The sequence below is a fragment of the Athene cunicularia genome, unplaced genomic scaffold, assembly GCF_003259725.1.
Source record: "Athene cunicularia isolate RWA unplaced genomic scaffold, athCun1 SCF_14, whole genome shotgun sequence".
Taxonomy (NCBI): domain Eukaryota; kingdom Metazoa; phylum Chordata; class Aves; order Strigiformes; family Strigidae; genus Athene; species Athene cunicularia.
Window position 1 is genome coordinate 1 of NW_020799200.1, and position 21,798 is coordinate 21,798.

Here is a 21,798-nt window from a genome sequence, read left to right on the forward strand (position 1 = left end):
CATTTAATGGATCCCAAAGAACAGCTGACATTTAATGGGTAAAAAGCCAATGTCTATCCCGCTAGCGTCATCTCTCAGCAGTGGTTTTCATTTGGCTATGACAGTGTGTCAGGGATGTCTCCTTAGCATCTCGTCTGTAGGCTGCAGACAACAGCTTAGTGACGGTGACTGAAATTCAGGGGAGTTAAGTTTAACCATGGAGCTTGCATCTTTGGGTCTTGGAGAACCAGGTCCATGTGAGGGGTAATGAGCTCCCACTACAGCAGGAAGAGAGTTGTCTCATGGGTACGGCATGGGGTGGGATGTAGGACAGAGAGTGTCTGATTTGTGCTCCGTTTCTCAGTCCTGAGTCCTGAACATGGCTGGATCCTCTTCTTCTGACAATTTGAAAAGATGAAGGTATCTTCGGGAGGGTTACTCCCATCCATCTGAGGGCAGGAGCATGTAGACATGGGGAAGGAGCAGGAAGGTGATAGGATGAGAGGTAGTGCGGAAGTGTTGCCCGGGATCCCCCTTAACTGGCAGCTTTTCTGTTCTGGCAACATTTCTGAAAGAAAAAGAAACAAAAAACAAAAAACTCCAAAATCTCTGCCTTTCCCACACCGGGCAAGGATCCCACCCAAGCCCTGGCAGAGACCTGCAGCAGTCCTGTCAGTGACCATCAGTGCGGATGCAGGACCGTGTAGAACAGCCCAGCTCTGAGGCTGGTGGTGCCGTGTCTTTCCTCTTCTCTCCAGAGTCTCAGGCCCAGCACACAAACATTGCAGGCCCTGTGCTTCGGTGGCAATGCTCTCGCTGGTTTTAATGGGAGCAGGGCAGGGCCCTAATTGCAGCAACATCTCCTTAATGAGCAGAAACTCCCGCAATTTCATCAGCTGTCACTACTTACATGAACAAGGTTCAGCTTGCGCATGGCTACAGTTGCTCTCAGTATTTTTGTGTGTGTTGCATTCTCTAATCATGGTAAAACTCTCCAGAGCATGTTTTTAAGGTGACAAATTGACCACCAGCAAAGCACTAAAAGCAATAACTTTTGTTTTCTAAGTGGGGCTGTAGAAGAGCCAGGAAGCCCAGCTGCAGAAGCATGTTACACCTGGCTTGTCCCTTTGCATTAAAGCACTCAGTGTTGTGTCTGTCAGCCAAGAGCCGTTTACCTGGTGACAAATCATAATTGCTCATATTAAATCCAAAGTACCCCAACACATTTTCATAATTATTTCCAATGCATTGCACGGAATTTGCCTGGTGGGCCAAGCAAACAGTTACCAAGCTTGGATGACAACCCAGAGTCCCAGATTGCAGTGCTTGTGAATACACAGAAAACCCCCTGTTAAACTCGCATGGATGTGCTCCTGGTAATGGCACTTCATGTAGCCGGGGGTTTAACGGTTCAGGCTGTACAAGGGATCCTCCTGCTGTGTCTTGTTTCCACGTCCTTGTATCGCTCTAATCTGTGTTTGCACTTATTCAGCTTTATCTGATTGCTCCTTTTCTTAGAGCATCTTTCACTATAATGCTGATGAAACGTGCCCTTTCTTAGGCTAAACTAGGATGTTTTCAAGGTAAAAAAATGAATTCTGCAAATTAAATCATATTTATTCTCTGGTCTTCAGAAAGAAACTTATTCTCCCTCCTGTCTGATTGCTAGGCTGCAGTCTCACTGGGACAGGTAGTGCCCTGACATTTGCACCTACTGAGGTGGAGTTTATAGGTGGCAGGAAAAGAGAGGTTTGTGAGGAAGTCAGTGTCAGGTTGTGCAGGCAGATAGCTCTCACCCTCTCTGTGCTCCTCAGAACCCATCCTCTGGCTGTATTGCCAGCGGTCGGACTCCTGAGCCTCCCTGCAGAGGAGGGGATGCGGAGTAAGGGGGAGGTGAGGTCGTTTGACACCACAGGATGTTCAGAGAGCCGGATCTCGTCAGAAATGAGAGTCTGTAGCACCATTTCTGATCCTCTATGTTCTGTTTTTTCTGCTGGCTGTGGTTTGTTTGCTTCCTGCTTTCCCAATGAGATGAAGTGGTGGAGGCTGCAAAAGGAGTATTGTCCCCAGATCGCCCACAATAGCCCTGACGTGTCTCTTTCTCTGCGTTGCAGCCCCTTCTCTGTGGATCCCTCCATCGGGACTCTTGGTGTTGGTGATGCCATGCAAGTGACAGTGGAGTTTCACCCGCTGAAGACCGGGGATCATTCCGGTTCCCTGGTAGTTCGCTATGACACAGGTAAGTGCTGGGCACTGCGTGGTGCACGCTCACTGCATCCTTCAGAACAGAGCCCCTTCTAGGCAGAATAACGTTAAACTTGCTTTGCAAACTACTTGTAAAAGTTTTTCTTTCAAAACCTCTGCACGTCTCAGTGCTTAGAAGGGAGCGGATAAAGGGCAAAGGCTGGGCCTGTTCTGTGTGTCCTGTGTGGCTGTGTGCTGGTCCATCCCTGCTGTCAGCACGGTGTTCTCCCCCCAGCACGCCCCATGAGAGTCATCTGCCATCATTGCCCATTGTCGCAGCCACCTTAATTCCCTCTCCAGGTGTACCTCCCCTGTCCTTTACCTCGGGTAAAAAGTGACAAATAGTTGGTGTTTAGGGGGTTGTTAAAGTGGGTCCCCTCAAGTAGGAATGAGATTTTTGGCATGCTGCTTTCCTGGGAGTTGCTGAGTGGAGGAAGGAGGTACCCTGATCTCCACTGCAGTGTGCACATGCAGGTGTGAAGTTTTATTCCTAGACAATGCTCTGTTCGAAGTGTAACGTGGGGAATGCATGTCTCTGTCAGACTCTTTCTAAATGCCCCCTGTCTCTTAAACACCTCTGTCCCCTGTACAGCTTGTCCGTTGTCTTGCCACAGACCCTTTTATTATGTTGCCCTCTACCCATCTACATCCCACACTTCACAGCATCAGGACTCTTGGGGTCTGGCAGGGAGTGCTCCTGAGATAGGTATAAAATTTATACTAGGGTAGAGAAGCCAAGCTCGGGCCACAGAAATGCTGTCAGCTTTGTAAGTCACTTTAAGAGTAGGTGGGAAAAACTCAAGAAAAGGTGTGATGTTAAAAGGCTTCTGTCTGCCTTGGTTCAGCAGAGGTATCTTGTGATGCTGATCAAGACACTTCTTCAGTTGCCTGAACGCATTTGGTGTGCATTTTCTCTTCCCTGAAAGAGAGGTTTGTTTTGTCCCTATTCCTGAACTTCATTCCTGGGAGTGTGATGTCCTCACCTAGGTGCGACTGCGATGCTTTAGCCCAGCAATGAGCGTTTTATTGTCTTGAGTTTGTAGAAGTTCTGTAAATTCTCTTATTATCTTCCAAATGCTCTTTGCAGCCTTCTGATTTATCACAGCTTTGTTTAATATTGTTCAGTCAATGACACGTTCACAGAAAATTTATGCTCACTCAGAGAAGCTCATTGGTTTGGGTAACACTTTGGGTAACAGAGAACAGCAAAAGGTGCCTCATTTGTATGCATTAGGGAACCTATAGGATAAAATTCAGAGGCATAGATCTTTTCCTGGGTTGGATGAGGGCTAACAGGGCTGTGGGGTTATACCATGTGAAATGGAAAGTCCAAGTGAAGAATCCAGGGCCGGGATCTTCACAGCTTGCTTTGAAAACCTGAGCCTTGTTCTTACTGGGAGATGAAGGCAGGATTTGTTCCTGCCTGTCAGTACGGCGCTGCAGTTATTTTTTAAAACCACAGACTGAGAAGGAGAGCAAGGAATAATTAAGGGATTGTTTCTGAAACTTTGGAGCATACAAAGAAGTAAAAGGCTGCTGAGATTAATTGCTGAAGTGAAACCAAAGCATTTAATCAATCAGTCTTAAAAGCCGCTTGTTGCAGGCGTAGTGCGGAGCACCAGACCGTGTTACCCAGCCTGGCGGGGCGAGCCCTGGCTGCTTTGTCCTGCGCTGTCAGACTCCCTGCGACTCGCATACAAAAAGCAGCTGGGCTGCTCTTTCAGAGCCACCAACAGACTGTTTATTATGAAACGGAGGCACTAAGAGCAAAATATCAGTGTAGGGTGTTGGGAGGCGTTTTCCTTGCTTTACTGTGTGTCTGTATTGACTTGCTCACAAGTGGCAGTAGTTCTCAGTGAATCACACTGCTTTTAGTGTGACTGATGCAGGATCGAGTGCGTGTTGCCTGGCTTTAATTTTTGCTGAACTTGAGTCAAATCTGTCCCTAGCATTGCTTAAGGAGACACGAAGCTCTTCCCTTTGCCTGCTATTTGGCTGATTAGAATTGTGCCTCCTTTACACTGTCCTGGTTAGGAGTACAGGTGCTGTCCCCTGGATGGGCTGTCCATGTGGTGGTAATTGTGTTGTTACAAACTTTACAGGTCAGTATGACGAAAATGTCTTTGCTGCTAAGAGCATAATGATTTACAGTGAAAATTTGACCTTCACTGCTTTACATGTCCAAACTCCTCCATTTCCCCCATGTACATGCGTCTGGGTGTGAAAAAGCCCAGCTCATACTCCATCTGGGAACGTAAACGTGTTGGGATGCTGAATCCCTTTCCTTGGCTGAGCAGGCTTACTTCGATAACGAGGCCACCCATGCAGCGGCTTGGCGGTGTGTTAGTGGTCACTGTACACATGCAGGAAACTCATGAAATCCCAGCCCTGGCTGTTTATTGCTGTTTGAGTCTGGACAAGTAATGGTAGCGTGGACATGCCAGCACCTCTGAACATCTCAGCTGCCCACGAGGATAAAGCATCTGAGAAAAGCCACTGCCTTGCTGTGATAGTCATCTGTGGTTTTGTGTAGGCTTTGGAGAAAGCAACCACCTTTGCAGAGCTCTGTTCTCTTTCCTCTAAGAACCCCCTTTTGACCAAGGGTCTTGTCATCTGTCTTGCAAGGCTGGCATTACAATCAGTGGCTTCTAGGAACTCATTTGAAAATGAAATGAAAATTCTACTGATTTAGTCTGTAGACCAAGTCTTTTCCTTCCTCTTTTTTCTCCTTTGTAAATCCACTGATGCATGTGGACAGGCAGCAGGGTTTAACTGAGGTTTAGCTCTTGTTGTGCTGCATTTTCTATTCCTGAGATCACTCAGACAAGTTGCTGAGTGTTCTCAATTTGTACTGACTTCAGCCGGAATGGAGGAGGCTCAGTACTTGCCTGAGCAAACTCCCTACCTCGTTACATAACTTGACTCGTCCCTGTATTGTGCAGGATACCAGGGTGGGAATACTAAAACCATTTTCTGGCTTTAATCTTAGTCTTGTGCCAGTGTTTACAGGGGCTCTGGTGCTTCTGTGAGTAGCGTTAAGTTACTGTTGAGCTAAATTCACGGCAACAGACCGTGAGCTTCTGACGCCCACCGCTGTGTGCCACTGCCACTCCAGCCTGCAGATCTTCATCTTCATGCTCTTCTCCATTCCTTCCACACCAGGCAGATTTATGGTAGCTGCTTACAAGTGCTAAGAGGTGGGGAAATCTTCTGCTTCCTATGCAACAGCCCCTTTTGAATCCAAAGCTTCCCTGTAGTGCACTAGCTGCTGTAATTTTTTTTTTTTAATTTTGTGTTCAGTGCTGGCAGATGGTTAGAAACTGACATTATTCTGTGAGTTTTTAAAGAAGATCTTGTTTCCTGTGTTATCCTAAGGTGTAAGCCAGACTGATGCTGTACAAGAGGCTTCTCTAGATTTTCCTTGGGCTATCAGGCATTTAAAAACTTTGCAAGGGGATTTCCGCCTGTCGTAGGTGGTGAGTGCATGTTGTGCTTTTTTTTTCCCTTCTGTTGTGAAAATTCCCAGCAGTGTGGCTGGTTTCTGTCAGACTTTTATGTTCTCGTACATCTGCTTCAAAGTGAGTGGAGGGAGTCATATATTTTAGGCAAAAAAGATGTAAACAGGAGTTTGTGCAATTATATGTTGACTTTGCATCTTAACAGTAGCAGCACTGCAACCGACCGAGGGTTGGTAACTAATACTTTATACAGCTGATTGGTTATATGCTTTTATAGTTCAAATCACTTAGATTGATGGGTGAGTCTAGTTGGTCTCCAGAGTGTTTGTTTCTGTCAAAACAGGTAATAGGTAACAACTGTTTCCTGTCTTTGTTCCCCTTTCCTAGAGCTGCTTGTAACAATGAATTTTTCCCATGCTGATTTTGATAAGGTTGTTCTGCTCCTTGCAGAGTATGGCCCCTCTCCAGGGCCTTGTGTTTCAGGAGAGTTGATTTGTCACTTTGAGGGTAGATGAAGGGGAATGCAGTTTGTGCTTCACTTGCTTGAGGTTTCTTTGCACAGCTTTGTAGCTCCACAACTACATAACACCCCTCTGAAGAAAACCCCTGCTCCAGCAACCCATGGAGCTGACTGCGTGAGCACAGACTGGGATGTATGTACTAGGAGGGTGGCTTGGAAGTTAGAAATCTCCTTCTGGCTGTTTTGTTCATCCTCAGGCATGCACAGAAACAGACATCTGTGTGACGCTGCATACCCCGGTTTTAGCACATGAGAGATTTCTGGAAGAATGTGGTTTTCATCTCTCTGCAGGTCATCCTTGACCACAGCTTATCTACTCTATCATCAGTGGAAATCACTGACGTGTTCTAAGTGTCACTACCGGTGGAGGTGTTTCAGGACAGAACTGAACATTCATTAGCCTCCTTTCCTTGTGGATCAATCACCTTCTGCTGAGAAGCAGAAGAACAGCTTGAAGGGTGACTGATTTATTAGGTGGTCTATGGGGCATGTCTTTGCCAGGCAATCAGAATGAAAGTTCTTCCACCATTTTCCCCATGGCCAAAAGCAACGTTTCAGCCAGGGGTACCCCAGTGTGTCGTTACTGTGGTAGCAATAAGGATTAAAAATAGCCCGTGGCATCCTGGGTACGCTGCAGTGGTCTTCCATCATCTGATGGTTTCATCGTCCATTTTCAAAACATTCTGCAAAGCTCCTTCATGCTGGGCAGGACAAAACCTCCGTGCTGGCTCCTGGATATTCCTGTGCCGGAGTGTTTCATCCTGGAGTCAGGCAAACAGTTCTTCCTAAGCACAGTGCAGAGGGCTGCTGGGGAACGCTGTGGGTGCTCGGTCACAGAGGGATGCACAGCGGGAGCCTGACTGCAGGGAGATGGCTCAGCGTGCAGGAGAGCTGTCTGAAGAGCCTGCAGCCTGTCCTGTGGAGCACTGCTGGCTGGTCACTGCTTTCCACCTCCCTTTTCATCCCCATCTGTTGTCTTATGGCTCCTTGCAGGGCCTCTGAGGTAGACACCCTCTGCTTTCACTGTGCTGCATGGGCTCAGTGGGTGCTTTGCTGAGGCCGGGGCCACGCTGGGGACTCTGGCCATTACAGTAACAACTGTGGGCACAGTCATGAGGAGGATGCTCTGAGCTTTGTTGTAGCCTGGGAGTGGTTCTTTAGAGACACCTGTGTTGCCAGCAGCAGTTATTTAGTGGTGAGGTTTATAAAGGAGGTCTGGAGTAAATAACATGATGGTTTAATGATGTCTGAAGGCAGCTCCTGAACACCGCCTTGGAGAAGCACTTGCAAATGACTGTCGCTGCTCCGTGCTTTGCTCTGTGGCTGAAGATACAGGCGTGGGGACGGACAGACGCCTTTCCCAGGCTGGCGGAGACTCGGCTCATTCTGTAGGTGAAGCCATCAGCTGCCCAAGAGCGAAACAGCTCAGAGCAGCACTCCTGACTCTGATCTGGTGGTAGCTCTGTGGGAGACGCAGCAAAAAGCACATGTTGGGGGGGGCTGGATCAGGCTGTAAGTGACTTCTCCAGCTTTCCAGAGATCACTCAGCCTGGTGAGGTGACTTGCTTCTCAGTGGTGAAGTGGTAACAGAGACCTCTGCACGCTGCTTGAAAAACAAGGATATGCCGGCAGTGGAGGCAGCTGGGTATGATAGCAGGAGCAAAAGAATTACTTCTCATAGGTCGATATGGGGGTACAGTCACATCCTTTTGAGTGAAGAGCTCTCCTTTCATTGCTTGCTTGTATTTTCAGTGAAAAAGCAGCAGGACCTGTCTCTCTGCAGCTGCGTTCATAGAAGAGATGAGAGCAAGGCACTGTCTTCTGACAGACTGGGCAAATGAAATTACACTTGCTTTCCATGCTACCTAAATATTCCAAATGTGACTGTCACTCACTCCTAAAAGATTTACAATCCAAATTCAGCGGAGAGAGACCCAGGGATAGAGGAAGAATGTCATGGTGAAGACAAAATGCATCAGGGTGCTGTTTTGTTTCTCTTCAGTCTAATCAATCTGGCTACCAGCTTCCTAATGTTTAGAGCAGTAAGCAATGAAGGAAAGTACCAGCTGTTGGATACTAGGAACGTGTTCTTCATCAAACCTGAAATTTGTTTCAAAATCTTGTTCAAGGGCTTGCTCATCTATCCATTGAGCTATATCTTCTGGCTAAACAAAATCTTTCTGTTTAAGAACGGTTTGTACTGCTATGAAAATTATTCCCTCTTGCACCAGGATGATTGTGTAGTATTAGAATTCAGAAAAAATGTTTAGGTCTTCTGTAAATTCCCTCTTTGTCTGTTTTCCTGCACAACAGGAGTCCCACAGATTTCTCACTTCAAGATAGTGAAAAGTTATCATGGTGTGCTGATACCTGTGTCTGTAGCCATGTGGATGGATGCTGAGATAAAACACAGAGGTGTTTCTGCTGTGTCAAAGAGCACCGCTCAGGGGCGCACAACCCAAAGCATCTGCTCTGCTGCTCTTAAAAAGTCTTGCATTTAATTTCAAGTTCAGGCATTGCTTTCTTCAGGTTGCAGAGTGAAAGCTGTGTCCTGCCACCTGTAGGAAATGTATCAAAAGCATGTAAGAATGAGAGAGTTGACAGCCTGTAATAAGATCACGTGTAAATAATGATAGGGCAGACACATCTAGATTCAGTAAATGCACTTTCATGGCAGCCAAGCATCCCAAACCACACGCCATGGACACTGCCCTGTCAAGTGAAATGCCTAGTGCTATGTCCTTGTTACAGTACAGAGGGGGTTATTGAAAAACAGCCAAGAGTCTTAAAAGAAAAGTCACATCTGATTTGACACCCAAGACATGAAGCCTGCAGCCGCCCATGGCCGACCCTGGCCAGTCCGCTCTCCGTGTCAGCTCATCGGCCTGGCAGACAGACTTCCAGGCTTCCTCCTGACTCGCCGGCAGATGTGCACACTCTCCTGGACCCGGCGATTTGTGGGTGTCTGTATTCAGCACGATGCCAAACGCTCTCAGTGGTAGAAGGTGCTCCGGCAAACCCTCCAGCCTTCAGAAGAGTCCTCGGTGCCTGCAGCCAGGAGCGCAAGGGTGGCTGCGTCCCCAGCTCCTCCCCGCAAGAGCAGCAGTAGGGGATGTTTAGCAAATTGTTTAGAAACAGGCAGTGCATATGCTTTCTCCCTCCTGGGCTCTGGAGTTAGCATTTTTCTGTGCTGGAGGCTTTATTCTCATCTCTGTTGAATAGCTTCTGATGCCTTTATCTTCTAAGAATTTGTCCAGTTTCTCCCTGGATTTGCAGCTGTTAGCCTCTACAGCCTCCTGTGGCAGTGCGTTCCAAAGGAAGGAATACTCCCTGGAGAAGTACTGCCACTTTTGTGTAATTTCTGTCTAATAACATTATTTCAGGCCCTCAGGTTCCTGTTTTATGACAAATAGTGACAATTTTTTCCTTATTCACATTTCCCAGGCCATCCATGCTTTTACAAACCTCTCCCAACTATTGCCCTTATGATTTCTAGGATAAGGAGTTGTAGTCAATCTTCTTATGAAAGCTGCTTCATACTTTAAATTGTTCTTTATGTCCTGCTCTATTTAGCTTCAGATGCTTCAGCTTGGTTTTTTGAGATCAGAACTATACCCAGTATTTCGAGACGCACGTGGCCATGGGTTTAGGCAGGGAGACGATGATAATTTTCATGGTGTTTATTTTGCAGTAGTTTGTCATCTTGATCGTTGTAGAGCGCTGGCTCGTGTTTCCATAAACCCAAGCTCGAGGCACTGTGCGTGTCTCCCATTTCATGGCTCCTGGCTCCTTTGCTTGCCGATATATGCCAAGGATTCAGTGGAGGGAGAGGCAGTGCTCATAAAGCATATCTGCCTCTGTAACTCTCCTGAACATCAGTTATTTCTGTATGACAAGTTGTCCATTATAGAAAGCAGATTGTCAAGTCACTGTAAACATTGCTGCTGTCCTTGCAACATAACTCTCATCTCTGACCACAAATCTCTACCACTCCATACTCCCTTAAGAGCAGAGAAATTGAGGCTATACAGGCATGAAGGCTGGGTTCTCTGTGTGTGGAGATGAGTGAATGACACTAGAGATCTACTGTTTTAAGGGTGAGTCAATCCCCAGTGCCCCCCCAAAAGAGGGGGCTCCTTTTTTTTTTTTTTTTTTTTCTTTTTTTCCCTGGAATGAATGTGATTCTGCTGTGTTGTGTTGTGTCTGGCTTAGGATTTCAGGAGTGCACCCAGCACACTTCCAGCGCTCTCCGTGTTGTTGCACAGTAGCGCTTTAAAGGAAGGTCCGTTGGCTGGCTGCCTTGCTGTGACCTGTGCAGGGAGGAGGAGGCTCTGCCTTTGCAGAGGGATGCTCTCCAGGCTACGGCCGGGCTGCTGCACTTGTCCGTTGGGGCTGGCTCTGAGGCTTTAAGCACCACTCCACAGAAATGCCGTTTCTAGAGAGCATGTCTGATGTTTGCTGTTTGAGTCTCACCTGGGAAACACTTGCCTGCAAGAGGAAGAGTGAGCTTTTTACTGACGTTTGAGCTCAGTTGACAACCATCAGTTACTTGGCTGGGAAGAAGGAAGGTTTGAAAACTCTGGAAAGGAGGGAGCCTTTGGTGGGAGTCTGTCTGGGGAGGTGACGTGCTGGCAGGTACTCCAGCAAGGCCGCAGTCGTTGGTCAGTTGATGTGCACAGCCAGGGACACTCTCCTCTTCAGCGGGGTCTGAGGTAGAAAGCAAAGATGCCCTCGCTCTGGTCGTTGAATGGCTTGGGAAGACGCAGCATAGACTTGCAGACTCAGGCATAAGCAGCAGGGTCCCGGCTGAGGAAATGGGCTTGCAGGGCTGTAATGGGCAGGATGGGGTGGGCCGTGCCCCACCAGTCTCTTCTTGACACGTGTTCACAAACCCACAGCAAGTGAGGGCGCTGCTTCTGCAACACAGTGAAGGTCTGTGTCCCATCCTGCCCTGGGCTGTCACTTGTTCCTCTGAACCTTCCTTTCCTGCCCGTGTGCCCCCAGGCATCTTTGGGTGTCAGCAACAAGGGATCAGGAGAGACACAATGCTGGGCAAGCCCTGACTGAGGTGGGACTCCTCAGAGTCACCCGAACGACTAGGATGCAGAATTCTCTATAACTCGAGTGGGATGGCAACCCAAAGGCCACCTGGGCACATCGGAAAAATCTCGCTGTAAATACTGTCACCTTGGGGATAAATCTCTACAAACGCACCCAGAAATCAGGTGCTGACGGTGGTGCCATCCTCATTCTGTACACGGGCAGCTGTCAGGATGTGATGAATGTGCTGATCTGTGGAACTGATAATACAGCTAAAAGCTGGAAGAGTTTCTTCTGTTACTGGTGGTTTGCTCTGTTCCTCGTACTTCCATCAGCAAGTGAGATGAGCAAAGACTCCCCTGTGCTTTTTTCCAGGTGAAGATACTCACACAAGCCTCTATGGAGCAGCTGTAGATTTCAACATCGGGCTGGCCAGGAGCTCCGTGACAGTTGAGAAGACTTACCTCACACTGTCAAACCACAGATCTGTAGTGATTCACAATCGGAGTGAAATCAAAGTCCACTTCCAGTGGAAGGCTTTTCCTACCCAGGAAGAGGAGGATCATCAGAAGCTGAGGTTCGTTTGAAAGATTCATTTCAGTAAGATACACTGCCCAAGGGTAAAGCTAATGTGTGGCCTCAAGAGGTGTGGTGCATTGAATGGTTTAGGACAAGTAAACCATTTATGGCACCAGGTTACGTGTCCCTGGGCTTTAGGGTAATGGAGCTCAGTGCCTCCCATTCCAGCTCCATCCATACTCCAGCTGAGGATGGTGTTTTTTGGAGGAAAGGTTGATTGCAGTGACTGGATTTCCTCAGAGAGCAAATTTGCATTTTAGGGAGCCCCAAACCACTGATATCCAGAGAGCCTGCGTTATGGGGGTCCATGAGGCTGAGGAAAGTGTCAGCACTCATTCCCTGGGACTGCACTGAGTAGCAGCACTTAACATAGCTGCAGGTAGCATAACTGTTATGATATTCACTGCAGCTTCTTCCACTCCAGCTTTGATAAGGTGGCAGGCTCCTTCTCCAGTAATGCGCAGGGTCAAGTGCTGCGTTGGGCCAGCAAGTTGAGGCCGTCCTGCTGTAGGATGTTGAATTGCCTTGCACTGTCCCGGTCTCCAGCACAACGAGGTATTTCTACCCTTCCTCAGAGACTGGGGAGAGTTTGGAGGTGAAGGGTTCTGCAGGGAAGGTAGGGCAGCACGGGACAGAGCGCGTTTGAGCTGCAGCAGCCTGTGTCTTCATAGTGCTGAGAGATGGGGCAGGTTCTTCCAAGGGTGTCTGTGGTGAAGCTTTGAAATTCCCCTTTCAGGCAGCAGAGAAACACGTATAGACTGGGAGGATGAACTGGAAATGACACTTAAAAGTTTGGGTGATTAAGGGAATCCTTGTGGGACTTTTCAGACTTGCATGGATGTAGGCGTATAGGAGTTAGCTCACAGCTGATCAGGAAAGTGCCTTAAACTGGAGCACTTTTTAAGGGCTTCTGAGCCAATAAAGTTCAACAGAATTAGGTCAGAAATGTCTGAAAGCCAAAACTAGTTTTCCACTGTTCTCTATTTTTAATTACACAGTGTGTGACTTCCATGCAAGCTCAATGTGTTAAAAGAAAACCTCATTGCCTTCTCTGGGCACTTGCCTGGACCATTCCTTTACTGCTCTCTCCTCACCTGCCTGTCTCAGATTGGACCCTGAGTGACCCTCTTTCCCCTCAGAAGCAACCAGGCTTCCCCACAGTTCACTTCAACCTGATTCATTTCCAATTACATTTGATCTCGTGCCAGTTTGTGTCCTGAGTGTGACCAGGACGTTCTGTTCTTCCTCCTTGCAATCCCAGAGATGGTCATAGCTCCAAGGCCACTGTCCTGCTGTCAGAGAAGCTTCAGAGATCTCAGAGCAGAGAGGACTTTTTCCATGAGAGGAGGCAGTGCAGGACCCTGCTCTGGGCTGTGACCCCAGAAGACCTGGATCCTTAGAAGGTGTATCCAGGCGTTTGCTGTGCGTCCCTCCTGCAGGACTCTCTGGGATGTAATGGTGGAATTATTGTCCGCTGATGGAGGTTGAGTTGGGGGTTGCTCATTGGTGGCTGGAAGCCCTCCTCATGCGCAGCGCTGTAGGTCAGCCATGGAGAAACATTCCCTACTGCACTCCAGGGGGGGCGAGCCAAAGCAAGTACTTTTGGTGCTGGTGCCAGCCTTTGCCCTAGGCATTCTCTGTGTACAGCTAGTAACATATATGACCGTATTTCCGTGCGAACTGTATTTGAATTTAGCGGGGTGATGATTGCTATCCTGGTTTTACTACATTGCCTCGATGTGCTGCTACACATGGAGCCTTCCACTCATCCCCTCTGAGTTGTCACCTGCTGGTTCTTCATGGCCGGGGACTGGAGCCTGCAGAGGGGACAGCAATATGCCAGCTAGGAAGCAACTGCTCTGTAGCAGTGCTCCCTTATCTCTTGGTTGTGATCTTTAAACTCTAGAATGATTTCTGCTACAGCTGCCAAGTAAGGGAGAGATGAACTGCGTCGTAGCCCTACAGAGATGGCCAAAAAGAGGAAAAAGATAAGGTGGTTCAAGGCTAGACGTAAGGGTTTGGATTCAGAGATGCTGGTCCAGACTTCTTTAGTGGGTGATGCCAGGCAAAGTGCTTTCCCCTCTCAGGGCCTCTGTTTCCATGCACATATAAACATTGGTTTCACCAAAGGGATGCAATGCCTGAATTCATTGGTTTGCTTTTACAGTGCTCTGGGATCCTCTGGTGACAAGTGGTATAGGGCACAGAGAGCACATTTAGCTTGCTTATCCCTGCAGGTCCAAAGGGGAATTAAAAAGGAGTCATGCCAGTAGCCTGCAGCTGAAACCCAGCTGCATCTCCCCCTGCCAGTGAAGCCCTGCAGTGGGTGCTCCTTCACCTTGATCTGGCTCCCCCAGGCAGCTCTGTGGTAGGAAAAGCCAGTTAGGGTGGTTGGTGGATTCTCCATCAGTTGTGGCAGAGGCTTTGAGCCAGGAGCTCTCGAGGGCTGCTGGCTTTCAGAAACCTCTTCTGAGCTTGTAAGGATGGAGTAAAACTACGTGCCGTGGTGGCAACCAGCAAGTGATAATCTGACTCATGTGGGACCCCGTGGCTTGGGGTCAGCCCCTCGCTGAGCTGCTGCTCTTCCTCCCCGAGCGCTTTGCTGCCCCTGCACTCACACGAGTCTCTGCAAAATGTTGCTCATTAAATTATCTGCTTGGTTTGTCTCTCCCCGTGGCTGCAGGCTCCAGGGGCAGAAAGAGGGCAAGACGGATCATTGTCTGAGGGAGTGCAAGGTGGACTCTGCTCTGCGAGAACGCCGTCCCCTTCTCTCCCGCCCCTTCCAGAACCAGCGGGCAAAGGTGCAAGGAGACTCCATGCTTTTCTCCGACGATGTGTTCACCCTTGAGCCTCTGGTAAGTGATAGCTGAGAACCTCCCTTCCTTCTCCTCCCTGGCTGAGGTCACTTGGCAGGTCCCTGTGTCAGCTGGCTTGATGTGCCGAGAGAAAACACCAGGTTTCTAGGGAGGCTGCGAGAGCTTGTTGGAAAAAGCATCTCTGTGGGCTCCTGGCAGAGCGAGAGGCTGCCTAAAGCTGAGCTCTGCTGCAAGGGCTATAAATTAAGGGCGCTTGGTAAGTGTCTCACTGTTGAGAGGTATCGATAACGATGAGTAAGGGCACAGTTTACACGTAGTGTGTGGGGATTAACAAAGGACATTAGAGCGCTCTCAGTTCACATATTGACCTGAGGAATGAAATGGTCCTCTGTGGAAAGGAGGCCAAATTCAACCCAAGTTTGATCAGAGTGATACCAATCTCTTCATATAACCTGGACGGATATGACGGCTCAGTGTCCCTTCCAGTGTCATCTGTGAGCCTGGACACAAGGCTGGCAGGTTTAAACAGACTTCTTGAGTTTCATGGCACATAGGTACAGACATTTTGTTGCCTTTTCTGTTTATGCAAGCAAAACCCCATATCCTTCAATCAGCCAGATCCCTGCTTCTGAGTATTTGCATGGTCTGAGATGAAGAATGCCCACTGTCCGAGCAATGTAAAATCACTTTTCATCTTGGAGTAAATCCTAGGATAATCTCTAACTCTTCTTACTTTTAAAATAGGTGAAACTAAATTTTTTTTTTTTTTTTCAAGGAAGGGGATCATCTCCTCAGTTACTTCTATATCCCATATACGGCTGAGAGCCACCAGTGTTGGCACAGCTGTAGTTTGACACCACTCTAGCTGACAGTAGCATGATGTGACCAAGAGATTGTGTCAGAGTGGTGGGAATATTGTAGAGAGAGGGAGCTGATCAGCTGAGCATTAAGACCAGCCTGTGGTGTGTCAGAGCTGATTTTGGAGTGTGTCTCAGGGGTCCTGCTGCTTTACAGTCAGACTGTGTCTCTACAAGTAGCTTAACCTGCTCTTGAGCTCCTGAATGCTTTGAGGTGAGGTCCAGAAGTCTGGCTGCCCACAGCGCCGAGTCCTTGCACTCCACGTAGTGACATACGGACATAAAGTGTAGCCTGGCCTCAAGTCTCGAGGGGAAACCTTTCCTGAATGGAATATTACACAGGTTGCTCTAGGACTGACTATAAGTGAGCTACCACATGAGTCTCTCCCCTTCTGTTTTGTCCAGCATTATCAACCTTTTGATTTCCATGAATTCCATTATTTATGGAACAATCAATTTCACATTCACTTTTGCTCGTGCTTGTCTTTCCCCCTGGCATATGGGTGTCTTTACATCAAATGGTAGTAAGTATTTTCTACCTTTTATTAAATGTAGAATCCAGAACTCCACTGCTGCTGGCTTCCACAACCTTCTCTCCAGTGACAGCCCTGTAACTTTTAGCCTGGACAGACACCCTTTGTGCACTGCCATGTAAATCTGCTGGAGAGGCCCCCCAGAGATATGGGACCTTATGTCAGTGGACCGTTAGCTGCCAGTATTTTCAGGTGCTGCAATCTGTAGAAGCTGCAGCAGGTCACTTCAGTCTGTATAGGGTTAACTCGCTGATGGAAATAACAACAGAAAAGCGGTGGTGTGATTTTGGAATTACCATGTGGATGAGAACATTCTGAGCAGTTGCCCAAGCCTGTGGGAAACAAGCTGATACGCAGCTCTGACTTTCTGAGCACATCTCAAATTTGGTTTATTTTTGCATCCTCCCCACCCTAGCTTGTCTGTAAGTCCCATTGCAGACCTGTGGGAGCTGACTCCTTGGAAATGGCAACCAGAGGAGAGGGTGGACGAGGACTTGTTCCTGTTACACTGACCTTGACAAGTCCTCACTGTCCTGTCCTTGCCTGGTAGTGACTCCTCAGTGTCACGTGTGAACTCTGAGCTGATGGAGGTGGTCGTCAAGATGTCCAGGTTACAAAGGTGCTACTGTTGTTGATCCAGAGGTTGGGCCAGGAGGTGACAGTGGTGTTTGTTGCTGCAAACCTGCACCTCAGCTGGGGAACCAAGCTGGTCCCCATCCTCATGAGAAGCTACTGCAGAGCACTTTTTTGGCGGAAGGCACCATCTCCAGTGGGAGCCCTGGTCCATCCCACAGTTCCCTGTGGGCTCCGTTATTTATGGAAAGAGGCGGGTGTTAGCTTTAGCACTGCCTTTCTCCTAAGTGCCCTGAGCTGAGAGGATGCACTTTGAGTGTCATTTTAATACTTCTGTTGCCAGCTCTGTCTTTTTTTGATTTGACTGCTTTGATTGTGATTTCCTTCCATGGATTGCCTTCCCCCTCTGCAAAGCAAAGCAGGTGATATGGCCAGCAGTTGGTGGTGCCTGGCTTTTCAAGACCAGCTTTTTCTGACTCCGACTGGTGGAGATCTAGCAGGTTCTCATTATTTAAGGGCTGAGGGAGGAGAGATAGGATCTGCCATGTATTTACGGTTGGGCTCTTGCAGACAGATCATTTGTGTAGCTGTGCGTCCCGGTGTGCCATCCCCTCCTGTATCGCCGTGCTTTATGCTGTAGCAAAGCCAGGGTAGGACAGCTGGAGTGGTTGTGCTGTACCATCGTACATCCACCGTCTGTATTTTATGCCACCTGCCAGTTGCAGCCTGTCTGAGGCCAGAAGTGTTTCAGCCAGAAGTGTTGCAATACTGTGTTCACAGCACTGCATAGTTTTACATCTGTCCTGGTTACCATCCGTGGTGGCTCTCCATGCTCTGACTCGGCTGCCATCCTATAGAGAACACGTAGCCCAGGCACGTGGCTGGCTGCTGAGGTGCCCTGAGGCTCGGTCTAGTGTAGCAGTAGCCTGCAAGGGTGGGTAATGAAGCATTTCCTTTCAAGCAGCAGTTCTTTTTTCCGCTGTGGGGTAGCAGGAATGCAAGGAACCTCTTCAACAGCCCATTTTAATTTCCCAGGAGAAATAACTCACAGTATTTTCTGTGAGTTATTTCACAGTTCTTCCCTCTGTTCTGTTGACTCTGAGCAGGCTGTGCCTTGGGGAATTATTTGCAGCTGCAGCCCAAAAACTCACCATGTCATAGCTCTTCAATTGTTGTGGGGGCTGTCCTTTGAGCTATAAGGGATAAGTCGATGGGAAGTATTATAGTTACTTAATATGTATGCTGCAGGAGTGTCAGAGGCTCCACTCCGTTCAAGGCTTTTCTGGACAAAGCAGCGAGGATACCTAGGAGCATGCAGAATCAAAGCCTCGCTTTGCTGATAGAAAAACAACTCTGTTCGTCTCCTTCTATAAGCTGAATTTTTCCTTCCTTTGTCGAGTGTTATTACAGTTGTCAGAGGTGCCTCTATTTATGTCAACAAACACACAAGGAACATTTGTAATGCTAGGGGTTCAGGGGATGTAAGTGGCGTCTCGCAAGAATTGAGATCCTTTAGAAACCAGGCATGCCTCCCTGGGACTGAGCGCCAGTGCCAGGACTCTGGGCGAGAAGAAGAGAGAGAAGACCTGGAGGAAGCAGCAGAGAGCTGCAGACACACTGGTAGCATGGCCCAGACTTAAATCCCTGAGCAAGAGCATGACACGGAAAAGAGCCTGTTGGTTGAAAGAGGTGTGGAGCTGTAAGCAAATCCCGTCTCTTCTTGTCTGAGCCTGTGTTCAGGGACACAGGAGCGTGTGCACCTCGCAGAGAGAAACAGGATGCTTCTGTCTCTCAACTCCTTTCCCAGATCATCCATCAGCTGGAGGAGCCTGCGTGCTGGCTGGCTGCTCACGGCTCGGGGCAGGAGCAGCCACCAGCGGGCAGGAGCCCGTTCTTCTTTTATCCCCAGGCAGGAGGGCTCGTTCTGCTTGGTGCTGAGTGCCCCACTCACCGCAGTACGTTAAATACTTAGGTGGATGTACAGGTGAAGGGCATAAGAGGCAGCACCTTTGTAACTAAGAATGGGAAATTCTCTTTGATTTGTTAAATCTCTCCTGACCTGAGTAAAAGTCGTCATGTAGCCATAGTGCTACAGGGATATGCGGGAAGGTTTGGAAGCGAGAGGGACCTTTTTCTTAAACTGGCTTGCACCTCTGGAGAAATCCTACTGGATTCACTGGAGCGTGAGCCAGTTTGGTGGCTTCATTATAGCCCTAATTTAACAAAATGCCTCTACCAGATGCCAGTAAAGGTAAGAGACTTTAAAAGTTCTTTTGCAGCTGCTTCCAAACCCCCCCCTAAATTTTGTTAAGTGTTGCTTGTTCCCTGCTCTTCATTGATGCTCTAAATAAAGGCTATAGGGCTGTGGTTGAAAACAAGAAATGTGACATTTGAGGCTAAGTGGTTTGCGGTCTCCTTCTGTTTCAGGAGGGAGATATCTGGCCAAATTCTTCAGCTGAAGTTAACGTGATCTTTAGACCCCGAGAAGCCAGAGTCTATCAACAAACGGTCTACTGTGACATCTCAGGTACGGCTCCTTTCTCCTGCTTCTGTTCCCCACGGTGGAGGCGCGTCTTGCAGCCCCCTCGGTTCTCGCCTAGTTGGTAGGAAGGGTCAGTGGTCAGCAGGGTGCTGGCACGTGCCCACTGCCCCTGCGGTGTCCAGGTGGTCTCCTGTCCAAGGCCAGCCCTCAGGATGTGTGGCTACAAGCCTGGATCACTGATCCCAGAACAACCAAGGCAGTGAAGGGATAAGTTCTCATGCCGTGGGTTTGCCAGCATTTGCTCTGCTGCCACGTGCCTATAGAGGCCAAAGAGCTACAGAGCTAAACATCTTCAGTGGGTGAGCAGCAAGTCCCTGTAGACCATTTGCCTCCAGATGGAGTTTCTATTACACGGTTGCATCATCAGACTCCCGAGGCAGTAGGAGCTGAGTTACAAATGTGCTTCCAGAGCCTGGATCCCCTCTCACTACCCCGACACTGCCAGACCTTGGGTGGCTGAGCCCTGCTGAGCGCGGGCTGTCTGCAGAAGGCACCTCTGGCCAGCACGTGGGAGTTGTCACCTCGTGGCTCTGAGTCTGCAGTGCCTCCGGGTACGCTGCGCAGGGCTTGCTGTGCTCAGCGGGGTGAGCGCCCTCCCTGGAAATCAGAGTCTGAGCAGTCTGCTAGGCAAGCTTTATGCTCATCCTGTCTGACAGAAGTGCCATCACGTCTTTTGCTGGGAGCAGTTATCTCTGGCCCATGTGAGCTGCACCTTTGTGCCCTGCGAGAGGTGATGGCTTTGCTGTGCTAGCACGGGGCAGGGAGTGCCTGCAGCAGGCTGTGGGGTTCGGGTGACCTCATCCTTCTCTCTGTCTCTGCGTGGTGCTGCTTAATTTGTTTTTCGAGACTGGGAGAGCACTGTCAGGCTTCCATCCAGGGAACGTGATGGTTTTTCCCCGTCTAAGAGGCAGAGGTGTGAGGCCTGTTCTGGACTGTGCTGAAGTCACTAACCCAGCTGCTTTGTCGCTTTCCTTACTGCCCAAAGCTGAGCGATACAAATGTCATGAAACAGCTTTTTATTTATACTGTAATTGTGCAGGGTTTACTTGGCAAATGCCACCTACAGTCATTACCCAGGGCTTGTGTTCACAAAGTGTCTTCCTGCCCCCCAGCTGCAGCTGCTAGAGCTGTGGAAGGAAAGGATTGATTTAAAAAGTTGTGCCTGAGGGATTCCTCACTCAGTGCTGTGCTTCTGGCTCTGGGATTTTTGCTCTTGTGATGGGGGTGTCCAGCATTTTGCTGCAGGCATCTCCAGGGGCTGTGCCAGGAGAGTGTTTTTGTTGCAGAGAAATAGGAAGACTACTTACATGCAACCCTTGAGCTGGTCTGAGAGTTATAGGAAACAGAGATGAGCAAATGATCTGTGTTTAGAAAGAGAAGCCTGCTCTTGAAAAGGTCCTGATGGGCCCTTGGGAGAACTGAACTCCTCCACTGGCTCCTTGCAAGAGGACCTCAAGGAGGTCATTTAAATGATGCACCTAGCCCCCTCCCTTACAAGCCAGAGCTGACCCACTCTATTATCAGGGTGGAAACTGTCCCAGAGTCAAGGTCCCTGAGTGCAAGAAGAGTTTTAAGAAGAAAACAGTGATCTTTAACTAGAGAGTCAGTTACCTTTGCTTCTTGATTCCTCTAAGTAGCATGACTGCCTTCCTCATGCACTTGCATGCCAGTCACAAACTCCTTTGGAGGGTGGTTTGCAGAGGGTGTATGTCTCTTGCTGGGAACACTTGGGAGCTTTGCCCAGTGCAGCCCCATGAGTTGTGCAGCTGGATCTCATGCCCCACTGGAAAGGGGCTTTGCTGGCCTCCGCTTTTTTGCAGGTGCCTCCATGAATTGGCAAGCAGATGCTTCTGCATGCAGTGATTTACAGAACTGTGCAACTTGCAAAGCTGGCAGTTAAGAAGTGGTTTGAAATTTGCCCTTATCAAATACTGAGTCTCAGAATGAACTTTCTTAGTTATTCATGCAAATAAAGCTGTGGCTCTTGAGTGCTGGAAGAAAGTACATGGTGGGGGGCTCTGACACCTAAAATTCAGTGTTAGGTGTGTCTGCACACAGAACTGTACTGGGTTACACCTTGCAAGACCCTTTCTTAAGCCACTCATGCAGGGAGAAGCAGAATCCCACATGATGATCAGTCCCTTAGCTTGTGACAGAACTGTCCTGCATCATGTAACACTATTGATGTGGTCAGATGAGAATCATGTTCAAAACCAGTCACAAGGGACGGGGACATTCTGTGAGCAAGCAACTGAGTGTCAGAAAGCAGCAGAAGTTAAGGACTTTGGTAGCAGAGCCCCGTGCTGTTGGGCCACTTAGACCCCTATTTATTTGGAAGTGAGGCAGCAGTGCCACCCTGTGCACCCTGTGACCTGCCGCTGCGTTATTCCTGCTGAGATCCCAGTGCTCGCTCCACAGCACCAGGGGTGGGTTTGGGACCGAGGACAAGGAGGCTGTAGCCCCTCCATGCCCTTGGCCTATGTGCTCGGGGACGTGTTACGGTGGGAGCGTCCCAGGGCCACAGCCCAGCTGTAGCCAGGCCTTGGCCAAAGGCTGGATGCTCCTGGAAGCCCCAGCTCCCAGCGAGCAGGAGGACATATTCTCTTTTTCCCTCTCAGCTCTCCTGAATGCTGCCTACAGTTTAGTCTGCTCCTCCT

General features: G+C 48.9%; 1 protein-coding gene across 1 annotated transcript in view; it reads left to right on the forward strand.

Moving 5' to 3' along the window:
• Positions 1-2,093: 2,093 nt before the first annotated feature.
• The window catches only part of LOC113490565 (hydrocephalus-inducing protein homolog), a gene marked incomplete at its 5' end in the record, with an annotated part of 80,709 nt that continues 61,004 nt past the window's right edge, over positions 2,094-21,798 (forward strand). The window contains 4 exons of the mRNA XM_026867084.1: positions 2,094-2,218; positions 11,617-11,818; positions 14,504-14,675; positions 19,027-19,126. Of these exons, the coding sequence (XP_026722885.1) occupies positions 2,094-2,218; positions 11,617-11,818; positions 14,504-14,675; positions 19,027-19,126 (599 nt within the window). The remainder of the gene's footprint in view (positions 2,219-11,616; positions 11,819-14,503; positions 14,676-19,026; positions 19,127-21,798) is intronic.